This window comes from Lissotriton vulgaris, unplaced genomic scaffold (genome assembly GCF_964263255.1).
Source record: "Lissotriton vulgaris unplaced genomic scaffold, aLisVul1.2 SCAFFOLD_2068, whole genome shotgun sequence".
NCBI lineage: Eukaryota > Metazoa > Chordata > Amphibia > Caudata > Salamandridae > Lissotriton > Lissotriton vulgaris.
Window position 1 is genome coordinate 272935 of NW_028248679.1, and position 12404 is coordinate 285338.

Here is a 12404-nt window from a genome sequence, read left to right on the forward strand (position 1 = left end):
GAACTGTATATATTGGGTTTGCACAAAATTAAAAAGCTTTGTTGCTTATGAATTAATTTGGTGTTTAATTTCCTCCATCCATTGTGGCATTATGCAAGACATCCATTTAGTGTTGAACTTTGGAAACCTTCTTAGTTATCCTTCCTCTGATCTCATTCTTCACAGCACTATACCTTAAGTAGGTGGACTAGAACATATCCTGTTTATTCAGCTGGGTATTAGGTAACAGAGGCAAGAATCACTGAGATTACATACTTAGTAATGCTGCCTAGTTGCAGTGGATTCCCTTAACCTCTGTGTGTGAAATTGTGGATTCCAAAGGCTGGTTTGAAGTCCGAGTTTCCCTCAGTAAGGGTGAGCAAGGATGGAAATGTGGTTTATTGGCCAGGCCCGGACCTCTTGTCTAGCACCAGAGCCTCAGTTACATCAACACTAAGAAGTGCCAACATACATTTTTGCAATAGTGTACGTTCTGATATCTGGTAAGCCCCTGATAGATAGGTACGTTGTGAAGTATTTTAGCTGTCCCCTTATTCTACAGGAAATAATAAGACACTTGCAAAGGTGTTTTCTCCTCAGTTATATTCAGGACCTAAGCTTTATTGTCATTAAATTTACATCTAAGCACAACATGGAAATTTTTGAGTAAATTAAGTATTCCTGGATGGACATACCATCTCGCGTACAATACAGAGTACACAGTCAGTGTATAAAATGATTTACCACCATTGGTTCGTTATGTGTAGGCTTCGTATTTCAAGTAAATATGAAGGAATATCAATTTGGTAACATCAGCACCTAGTCCTGAATTACGTAGGACCGTTGATGGGTAGATCCAATAGACTCAACTGAAAGTGTTCCCCTCACCCAATGCAAGAGGAGATACTGAAATGTTTGACCCAGAATCCACGGTTAGTGGTGTCTCAGGCAAATGGAATACAGACAACTGCTTAACTTCCTTTGATAAATTAAATCCTGTTTATTCTAGCTAGATCAGTATTGGCACAACCATTTCTAGACTAGCTTTTATAATTTTGCAGTATATTTTGGGAATGTGGTTCAAAAGTGTTTTTGGGTTGTATGAATAACATTATTCCAGCTCTCCAGTGGTTTTTGGGATGGGTATTCATAATGGAAAATTTGTGTAACCAGTTTCATCAACATTATATAAAACATGAAAATAAACAAGCATTTGCAAAGCCAATAAGTATGACATTGGTGGTCAGCCTTCTTTTTTTGTCAGAGCGAGTCTTGTTTTGACATGGCTTTTGTAAACCTTTGTCGTTGTGGGAGCTGCAGGGCCCTCATCATTACAACAAACATTGACAAAACCAAAAATATTTTTTGTTTCAAAAATCCCACATTGACACAGTAGTCAGTTCCTGTCACTGAACAAAACTACTTTGCTTGCTGATATGCTCCTTGTGAAAGAGCAGAATGCTGTCACTTACAGTGAAGCCAGCTGGTAGATAGAGATATAATTGTGATAAAAACAAAAGGTCTTGGAAACGCCAGACCTAAATAGGGACCAATTCTTAAAGTCACAAAAGTGCACCCATGGCATATCCCCTTGCATTAGTGCAGACGTTCAGTTTTCATGAATTCACAAGACTTAAAGAAGTAGGGCAGGAAATAGCACTCCTAGAAAATATTTGTGAACTGCATTTTAGCACGAGCAAATATGTATGTGTAGATTTGCTCATGCGGAAATCTGTTGAGCGGTAACAAGTTCACACTCATACCAACCACATTTTCCCCCAACCCTGGAAGAAGTATTACTTGTTCTCTTGTCAGGAGTAAATTTCAAACCTTTCTACGTATGGGAAAATATTAGAGATGAATTAATGAAAACCCATTAAACATACAAGTTGCTAGGTTTGCACAGACTCAAAAGGGCATTCCAACCATGGGGAACTATTCCTTACCGCTATCTCCAGCCCCATTATGTAGATCTACGTAAAAGGTGGCAAAATAAGGGAATTTCTAGTATTCAAACCCTACTATGGTATGAGCTCTAGTATTATCAGAGAGGCTATTGTCAGAGCTCGTATATAATGAGATTGCTGCCATAATTTGTCATAGCACGAAATGGAACCAAAGGGACAAGTTAATTTTGATACAGGACAAGTAGATTTATGAAACAACATGTCCCATGGATAAGTAGATATTTTATTAAATTCCACAACCCTGCTACATCTGAGAAGAGGTCCTCATCAGATCCCTAATAGCTTTAGCCTCAAATACTATTCCAGTGAACTGAGACACCTAGCAATGCCAGAGGAAGAAGAGGAACTTCCAGCAACCCATATAGAAATATCTTCAGCTTATTAAGTGGTAGATGGGGGCTCACTGATTCTGAATCTGATACGCACTAGGTGACTCCGTAAGTTTTGTAATAAGGCACAGCAGTACCCCACTCAATATGATGAAAACAAACCTAACTAGCTTAAGACCATATGAAAGACAGATCTCAAGGTGACATGAAGGGCGATGAGTGAGATAGGTCCCTCAAATATCAGCATAACGTCTCTAGAAACGTCCAATTCAGATACATACAATTTAACTACTTGCAACATTTCTCCCCCACAAGAAAATCAACAGGGTATATAATCGAACGACAGCAAAAAGCAGGTGTGCAAATATGAAGATTTCCTACATGTGATTTGGGACTTTACCCCATTTGACAATGCTGTAAGGCTGTAACTATAACAGTGGAATAAGCAATGGATATGGAAGGTTTGTATCCCCAGAGTTCTTTCCTGCTGATACTGCTCCCCTGACCAAAAGCAAAAAGAGCAGGCACCAGATTCTTAGACATGGCACTGCAAATGTACAAAGGACCAATCACAATGGCCTGAAAATCAGCAGTCACCCCCAGCATAAATAAGGGTACTTAATACAACTGAGAAGTGGGCATCTGGTTAAAATTATTAACAGTTTATTTATGAACACAGATTAACAGTATGCTTTTTGAATATAATTTTACAGATTTACCCCTCACAATATAACAAATTCAGAGGTGGGGAAGACAGTTTATTGAGACACTCCTTTCCGCCACAAATTTCACATGAAAAGATATTTTGAACTGCATTCTAAATTTGTAATTCCGTGTTTGATATCCAAGCTGGTTCCCTCTTAATAAGTTTACACTGAGGTGTTGTTCTTTTAGGCATGTTGTAAGCAGTAGGTTCAGGTTTACGCTTGTTCACTCAATTCAATAACAGATTTCACATGCAAGCCTATCTCTTATCATCAGCATGGAAATAGTATTCATTCACTATCAATCGAAAGCTATTTAATTCCTTAAAAGACAAAAACAGTATGATCTGTAGTAATACCAAAATTTTGATTAGGACCAAGAATACTTACCAATAATGCAGAGTAGACAACTTGAGGATTCGGGTGGTCCAAAAATAAAATCAGGCCTGGTAAACATCCCTGATCTTGCACAATGGCTCGTCTGTTTAAAGGATCAGATGCCAGATCCCGCAGCTGGTTAACCACTGCCAATGCATCGGGCTCGCCGCTCATGGTAAGTGTGTCGATTCTTTATGTCGAACACTATAAAACTCTGTATTAAAAAACAAGTAAAAATAACATCTTTCATGAGCAAGACTGCCTTTAACAGTGAACATACATCATTAAAGCGGCACCACTAAAGCAATAAATACTATGTTCTACATGAGATGTTCAATGCCCATTCTTGTTCGTTCAAAGAAAATTACCATTATATGCTGTATTACATTATGTGATGTTACCACAATCAGGCCGTCAGTTCTGTCTCTGTTATGGCCTCTCAGACGTTCCAGCAGCCTACTCACTTTCACCATGGTTCCAGGTTTTTCATGGTTAGTTGTGTTCCCACAAGAATGCTTAGATATGCTATATAGCTGGCTATCTGGGAATCTGGTGAACTTGCGTTAACATGTTACAGATGGTGTGTTCTGGTCATAATAAAGGTTAGCAGTGGTTATTTGAAATCTTTTCTATCTGGGGGGGGGGGGGGGCAGGACATGAGTGTAAGGTGTATTGTTTTTTTAGGTCTGATATTAGCCAAGACCTTTTGATTTTACTAACATTTTATATATAATGAACTTACTTGCAGGGGCTTCCAGCAAGCTCTCTTAATCCATTAGTCTGTTGTGAAGGCATTTGCACCTTGCTTCCCTCCAATACAGAATACAGCAGTGGGCCACCCTACTTCAGCCTCTGGGTAACCTCACTTTGAGTGACTGCATTTTTCTCTTTCACAAGGAGCACATTTACACACAAGGTAATTCTCTGCAGTGCCAGGTTTTATTTTGCTTACTTCATTGTTACTTTAGGGTTGCCTTTGCGTATAGAGTCCTGCTTTCATTTACTTACAAATGCTGGACAGTTTTTATTGTATTGGCTCGATGGCGGGAATCTTACAGAATGCAATAAGGATCAGGAAAGTTAACAATTCATGAACTCTAGGGAGGGTTGACTTGACAATCCTTCCAAATGATGAATTATCGATCCTGAAAGTATAGTATGAAATTACTATTGCAATTCAGTGGATTGTCGTACATAGATGTATTTATATTGTGGTATTAGATGATGAATTTGTTTTATATGCTTTTATGATTTTATTACTTGAAATCGAATAAAGCTCGTTTGACTGACTGACTGACTGACGTGTAGATTCTAATGTGATAGCAGGATGCTTTTGATGTGAACACAGGTCACATTCCAGCTTTATACATTACTGTCTCCTCCTAATGAAGTTTTAGATTCCTTTTGGAGTGGTCTTTGTTTATCCGACAGTTGGCATTTCATAGCAGATTGTACATTTGAAAAAATCATCTCCATAAAGTTATACTATTTTTAGTATGCACATAATGAAGTTCATTTATAACTCCACTCCTGTATGGCATGTTGGTATATATCTTAATTGAGGAAAACTGATGAACTTGTAAACCAATGTAGTCTGTAGATCTTGCTTGTGTGATTTTCTAGTTTGCTTACAGTGCCCTTGTATGTTGTGCTTATACAGACATTTAACTATTATATTACTAATTGAAGCAGTACCTTTCTATTCCAGTTTCCTGCCCTACCTATCTATGCAACCCTATCCGCCTGTGTCTACAGATCTACCTTTCTATCTATATAGAAGTCTATCTACCTGTCTTTCTTCCTTTCTCTCAATCTATCTACCTGTCTATTTATCTGTCTATCATTCTACCTGTCTATGTTTGAAACTTTATCAAGCTATGTACTGCACTTGCGTCCGCTCGCCCAGCTCGTTCCCCCCCTCCCCCTTTTCTCCTCTGTTCCCTTTGGCCCGTTTCCCGCCGCTGCTCCCCTGCGGCTTCGCCCCCTCGCCGTCTATTTGCCGCCCCGCCTCCCAGCTGCTCCTCCCTCCCTGCCTTAAATAGCGGCCGCGCAGAGCGGGCGCACCAGAGGCCAGCCCGTCTGCGCCCGTCCGCACCTGGAACGCGCCCAACACCAGAACCCCTGGACCCCGCGAACGCCATGCCGCCAGAATCCGCTACGACGCTAGCACTCAACACCAGCCGAAACCACAGCTGCTTCCAGGCCGCCCCAAAACGCACCCACGGACCCTTCTCCTACCACACCTACAGCTTCACCTGCAACAGAGCCACCAAACCTCCAAAGACCGGGCCCAACCACCTCTCCTGCATACTCCTGAAAACCTGCTCCGCATACAAACACGCCGTCTAGTTCTGGGACCTGCTCGACACCTCCGCCCCTGACGTTGCCTTCCTGACCGAGACCTGGTGGGAGGACTCCTTGGTGCCCGACATAGCCATCCCGGACGGCTACAAGATCACCCGCAGGGACCGCACCAACGGAAGCGGAGAAGGAATAGCTATCGACCACAAGTTCACCCTCAAGGTCTACACCCACTCAGACGACACCCTCAACACTGCCGAACACCTGCACTTCCGGATCCACACAGTCCCCAACACTACCCTCAGAGGTACCCTCGTCTACAGGACCCCCCCGGAACCCGGGCACAGTTCAGCGACTCCATCGTCGACCTCACCAGCACCCACGCATTCGCCTCCACGGACTACATCATCCTCGGGAGCTCAACTTCCACCTCAAGAACAACAACGGCAACTCAGCCACCCTGATCAACAACCTCGCCAACCTCAGCCTCAGACAACTAGTCACCGCACCCACCCACGCCGCCGGCCACACGCTAGACACCATCTTCTCCACAAACACCCAGGTCTCCTTTGACCACACGACTGAACTCCACTGGACCGACCACCGCTGCATCCATTTCACCTTCAAGAAATCTACCTGTACAATCCTCTCTAACTTTAAAAGCCTTTCTGAGGATCTATCTTTTCAACCCTCTCTTTCTAATAAAGATTTATAAAAACATTACAAAAAAAATCAGTAGCAAAGGCAAGAGCCTGGAAGACAATGCCACACCGAATGGCTTTTTTAGGTCTCCTGTTAGCAAAGACCTTTTGATTTTAGGAAAATTATACGTAGTTAGTTCTAGGTATTTTCAGCCAGACTTCATCCATTAGTCCATTGTTGTGACATTCACATTTTTCTTTCACCAACTCCAGATTGCATGATGGACAATGTGCCAGCCCACTTCGGCCATTGGCTGGCTTCACATCAAGTTATGGCATACAGTCCTTTCACAAGGAACACATCCACGCACAAAGTAGTTCCCTTTAGTGGTTGGGACTACTATGGTAATGTGTACTTTTTTAACTTCCCTAACAATAAAGTTTGCAAAAATCATGATAGACTAAAACAGGGGTCTCCAAACCGGTCCTGGAGGGCCGGATCCATGCCAGATTTTTAAAATGACTGCATATATCTCAATGGGGATATCCAAAAAATCTGGCATGGATCTGGCCCTCCAGGACCGGTTTGGAGACCCCTGGACTAAAACAAGACTTGCCAACACCAAAAGTGTGTTTACTCGGTTGTCATTGGCTGTTGGGTTCCCAGCTAGCCATCCATATAACAGATCTCAACCCTTAAGTTTTATTAGCCGTTCTGTTCAAACTGTTCCATTTGATATTCATGGTTAGCAAATCATGGGTGGAAGTGTTCTTGTTTAGAAGGGGAAATCAACTGTGTTGCATAATTGTGTTGTATTGGATATCTGTGTCTTTTGCTTTTTAATGAAAGCATAGGGAAAATGAAAAGGGTCAAAAAAAACTTTATAAAATAAAAAGGCCATCAGAGACAAAGCGAACATGCTGAATGAAGCATCAATAATAATAATAATCATCATCATCATCATCAGCGATAATTTAGATGAAACAATTCTCAAAGAAAATAGGAGTACAACAGTCAGATGTGTTATGGTATGTTTTTAGTGCTGCACAACTCTGCTGTGTAGATTTTTCTTGATCAAAGCATTGGTGAAGCCTGTGCGTTTTTTTCTGTAAAACCCTTTGAGAGACAGAGTGGGTAAAGACCGGTTACAAATTACTAATGCTCACTTGTGTGATTCATCGTGGGGTCACAGGCAGTGGCGGCTGGTGACTTTTTAAAGTGATAGGGCGTTAATGTTGATGACCAGTTCCACAGAGTGATGGGGCACATCAGTAAACATGATTATATCAGCCATTCGAAGTTTAAACACAATTTAGCTAGGTATGAGCAGACTACAATCAGGAACAATGTACCATAAAATAATAACAGAGTGTAATCATTTAAGGGTCAGACACTGGTATTTAAGGGAAACTAATCGCAGAAGTACAATCCGGTGTAAGAGGGGTGTAGGAAAACACAGAACGCCGTTAGCCGACGGAAGCAGTGCTTAGAAGACATTATCTCCCCGATATCCAAAACATGCAATTAACAGTAATTTACCAATTCCATCACACATCCCAAATGTGCAAAGTAACTCAAGGGATCCGACTTTACAGGATGGTAAGTCCCTAAATTATACGAATCATTCAGCCCAGAGTGCGTGTCTTGTTCTCAGTTTTTGCACAAGTGCAGTTTGTGGTACCTGTAACACCTGAGCAAGTGGGGAAGAAATAGCCTTTTACATAGTGCACTCCATGCTTTGAATTGTGTCTAGGCCATTAATTGACAGGCGGTAAAATCACCTTGTTCAATGCAGTCCAACTGAGGCCTATGAGGGCAGCATATATACCAGATTTTCATGATTCGTTGTACGTTAATTAATCCTTTGTGGATAACCAGAAAATCTGCCTTTGATCCACCCGCTCATTGATGGATTTTTATGAACCATAAAGAGGAGTTGACAGAGTGGATTCAAACCTACGACCTGCAGATCAGACAAAGACCCAAGCAGAAATGCCTCAACCCACTGAGCTATCTTACCAGCTTTTTTTGCTGAATATTGGATCAGTCAGTGTTAAAGGCACCCTCAACACCCTCTTCAGCCTGGTTAATCTTATTCTCACCCCAATACGTGTCCTGAATACCATTCATTTTGTGGAAAGCTATGATATACTGGACCTCCAGACAGCATTCTTTGTACCTTTCCCTCCCACTGCCCTTCCACCACAGCTGCCATCTTCTCGCCACCTCCCTTCGACTTGTCCTAACAGCCACTCATTCTCGTGTTATTCTTCTCGTTATTTCTCCCTACTCTTGCCCTGTCTAAGTCAGCCCCCATCTATCACGAGTCTCTCCTCCATCAACCCCTCCAAGGCACTCGGCCACTCATGAAAGTAAACTTGAGCTCTGGTGTTTAATCTGGCCTTTTATCCTGCTATTATAGGTCGATCCGGCTGGACTGGAGCAACTGTACCCCAATACGAGGCAGCAATCTCTCTCACTCCCCAAACGCAAGAAACTCCTACAACATTCCAGCCTACGCCTGTCTTAATGTCACTACGTTTCAGCTTGAAATGTAGTGCAGTTCTGTGAAGTGTCACCAATCAGGATTTCCAGCTGAACTCAATGTATTTTTTTAGATCCACTGCGCAAAACATTTAGGAATTGTATAATGTGGGGCACAAGAGAGTTCCATTTGCTCCGTGGCAGTCGCGGCCTGCATTACGGGCAGGGGGGGGTGGAAATGGGGTTGTTGCGGCGGAGTGGGTGGGGGAGGTGGGATAAATAACTTACCTTGGCTTCCCGCTTTTCTTAAGTCCTGACTGAGACTCCAGACTTCAGACTCCCGCCGTCGTTGCATTTGAATTTCTCTGGCCTGAGCTAGTCATCAGGAAGGTGGCAGGCAGACTCCCTCCCCTCCACCGCAGCCAGCGCTGTGATTGGTTCGGCCGGCTGCCCCACCCGCGTCATGTTCTCTCTGTATGCTGCAGCATACAGAGAGGAGAGGGAGAGTGGGTGGTGTTACTCGAGGGCAGGGGAGTGGCCTGCCCACTGTTGTTAATACTGTCTGTTTGGGAAAGCCACTCCCCCCTGCACTCGAGTTACGCCGCCCACTCTCTCAACCAGGAACTTCTGCTTACTCGCCGTGCGAGAAGGCAGGAACAAATGGTAGTTATTATGGTAATAAATACCATTTGTTTCTGCCTTCTCGCACGGCAAGAAAGCAGGGGGGCGGCGCCCAAACACCCCCATGGACGAGCCGCCACTGAGGACATGAGCCTGAGATGGTAATTTGGTAAGCCTATCCATTAAAGCCTGGGTCATCCTGCGAGGAATCTCCTCATAGCGCAGATAAACATCTGCTAGAACATGGTGGGTGACCTAAACAATGTCTGATCAGGGAGGTCTCAGGCCAATAGCACTGATGACTACAGTTTGTGGTCTCAACCATGCAACACTGAGCTCATGGCAGAGCTGGTGCTAGTGGAAAGAAGAGCCATGAGAGTTGTGTTTTCAGGAGGACCATGGTGCCAGCTGTGAGGGTTTCACATTTGTTGATCCAACAGCAGGCCCGGACTGGCCGTAGCGGGCACCGGACAATCCCCCGGTGCGCCGCACGGGTGGGGGCCCGTTTTGGTCCCCTGGGGGCCGATTTTGTTGTTACAGGGCGGGGTGGGGGGTGGGGGTGCGGGGGTCGCCCGAGCACTCTGCCAGGGCCGGTTTTGGTTCCCAGTCGGGCCTGTCCAACAGGCCACTGCATGAAAGAGAGAACTGTTTGCTGCACAGTAGAGTCATCGCACCTGCGCACGTACGAGGCAGGACGATGATTTGTCTTAGACACTTCTTCGCCTGAACATTAAAGATCATTGAGGTGACCCTGTGTTCATCAGACCTAGGCAGCATGTATTACATAAACACGTGTTTGCCATATAAAATTCATGTTACATATATGCTATATAAATTAATTTCTTGTACGAGAATGAATTTGAAAAAACAAATATACCAATGCAAATATTTCATTTGATATAAACATAGGTGCACCAGATGTGAAAAAGTGTTAAAGTGTTCGCACAAGAAACCACAATTAAACAGTTTAGCAAATAACAAATAAAAATGCTTTGACAACAAGCCTGTCTCATATAGCTAGGTATACAATCTCTTTTTTGGGGCCCTATTAATCTATTTCTGCCCAGAACATAGAGATTTAGTATCGGACTACAGACATCTTAAAATAAGACTAGGCCATATGTTTTGTCTATGTGCCTACTTATAGCAATACAACCAGTGTAACATTGCAGAATTGGCCTACCAGTCAAGCTTGCAAGTAATGTACAAGTGTTTGGATGCCATTTTAATCTACTAGGGCTAAATTAACAGAAACTCCTTGGCGGCCTTACAGACTATGTTTACCTACGTTCAATTTTTGGAAGGCTTCTGCTCTTTGTTTCCATGCAACATGAATGTAGGACGAGACAGTCAATATAATAGCTCTATCGTCAGTGCTCATACAAAAAAAACAACGCATATTTACACGTTCTGATCTAAAACTTTAGGAAAAGTGGTCGCTGATAATATTTTCAAACGTAAAGCACGAGGTAGCACAACAGAAGAAAGTGAGATAGTGTCGCTTTCCTGACAGATTCATTGAGAGGAAGGTGCCAGGGTGTGCAATTTAGTTCAATTGTGCGACAAAGAAAAAGTAAAACATTTGTACTGATGTAGCCTTGGGGTAAGAGAGTGTGACTGCAAGTGACGGAAACGGTGCACCGGATCCAGAGTGCGTGCCTGCAAGTGGTAGAAACTGTGCATCCGATCCTGTTCCAAGCACCATTCAAAGAGACTCGAACCCGGTTCCCCTGCTTCCAGGTAGACTGCTCTAGCCGCAAGGCTACATCCTCTCCCCAAATATGCATTAATAAAATTATATAATATAAATATATATATATATATATATATATAGTCATATTCACTGAAAAAACCATAGGTTTCACACCAGTTATAGTTACCTGGAAATTTTACTGACATAAAACCATTGAAATTCCCACGTTATAGTTAGTTGGACTCACTATAACTTGCGCGTGTAATGCACTGCTGATGACATCACTTATTACATCACTCATGACATGGTCAGTGACATCACTATATTTTTTTTCCCCCGCGGGGCCCTTTTATAGCCCCCACATGAAACCTAGGGGGTCAGGGGGGCCTACTCTGCCCCCTAATGGTCTTTTCCCCCTTTGTTTTGGCCACCTCTTGTGTCTCGATCCTACCGAGACACAAGATGGCGGCCGCTCCGGACCGTTTGGAATGTTTAACGACACCCGAGAGCCAATCAGCTTTCCGTGCGCAAGTCGCGTGGCGCGCCCGGAGCGCTCCCAGGTGCGTGTACCGGGGCGCGCTTACAGATATATATATTTTTTTTAACCTAAATTACTCAAAATCCACTGGAACACATATCTTGAGACATAGCAAAGGCACATCGGGCTACCAGTCCCTACAATTTTGCCAAGTTTGGTGTAAATCTATTCGGGCTAAAAGTGAGGTCGACCGCCCTATGGAAATTAACATGGGGAAAACGCGTTTTGGGACCCCCCTTTTATCTCGGCCCCCGCTTGACGCATCCCCCCCCAAACTTTCAGGGAAGGACCGGAGCTCAAAGAGGCCATTTTGAGGAAATTTTCAGGCAGATTCGTCAACCGGCGCCAAAGTTATTCCAAATAGAATTTTGAGATTTAACATTGAAAAAAATCCTAACTATAACTACCTACTGGCGACCACCAGTAGGTAATATATATAAAATTATATTATATTAAAATATTTTATTAAATATTCATTAATAAAATTAAATTACTTCCTATCTAGTATCAGTATCATTATGGAGCCTGGCAAGAGCACTCAAAAAGAAGGAGAAACGGTTGAAGAGTTTGTGTCGAAACTACCACTAGGACCTACAAAGTTCCAGCATGTAAAGTGATGTTGGCTACAAAAAATTTTTTAAATCCACGACTGCCTTTTGGTATTTTATTGCATGGCACTACTTGGGAGCTGTGAGAAAGACTGAGTACCCTCTCACTCTTAGCCTAATAAAACACAATTTCTGTCAAAGATATGCATTTCTGGGGGGG

The 12404-nt window shown here is 43.1% G+C and overlaps 1 protein-coding gene across 1 annotated transcript in view; it reads right to left on the reverse strand.

Moving 5' to 3' along the window:
- The window catches only part of ARMC1 (armadillo repeat containing 1), a 198055-nt gene that overhangs the window by 173016 nt on the left and 12635 nt on the right, over positions 1–12404 (reverse strand). The window contains exon 2 of the mRNA XM_086950145.1: positions 3370–3571. Coding sequence (XP_086806271.1) covers positions 3370–3531 — 162 coding nt within the window. The 5' untranslated portion in view covers positions 3532–3571. The remainder of the gene's footprint in view (positions 1–3369; positions 3572–12404) is intronic.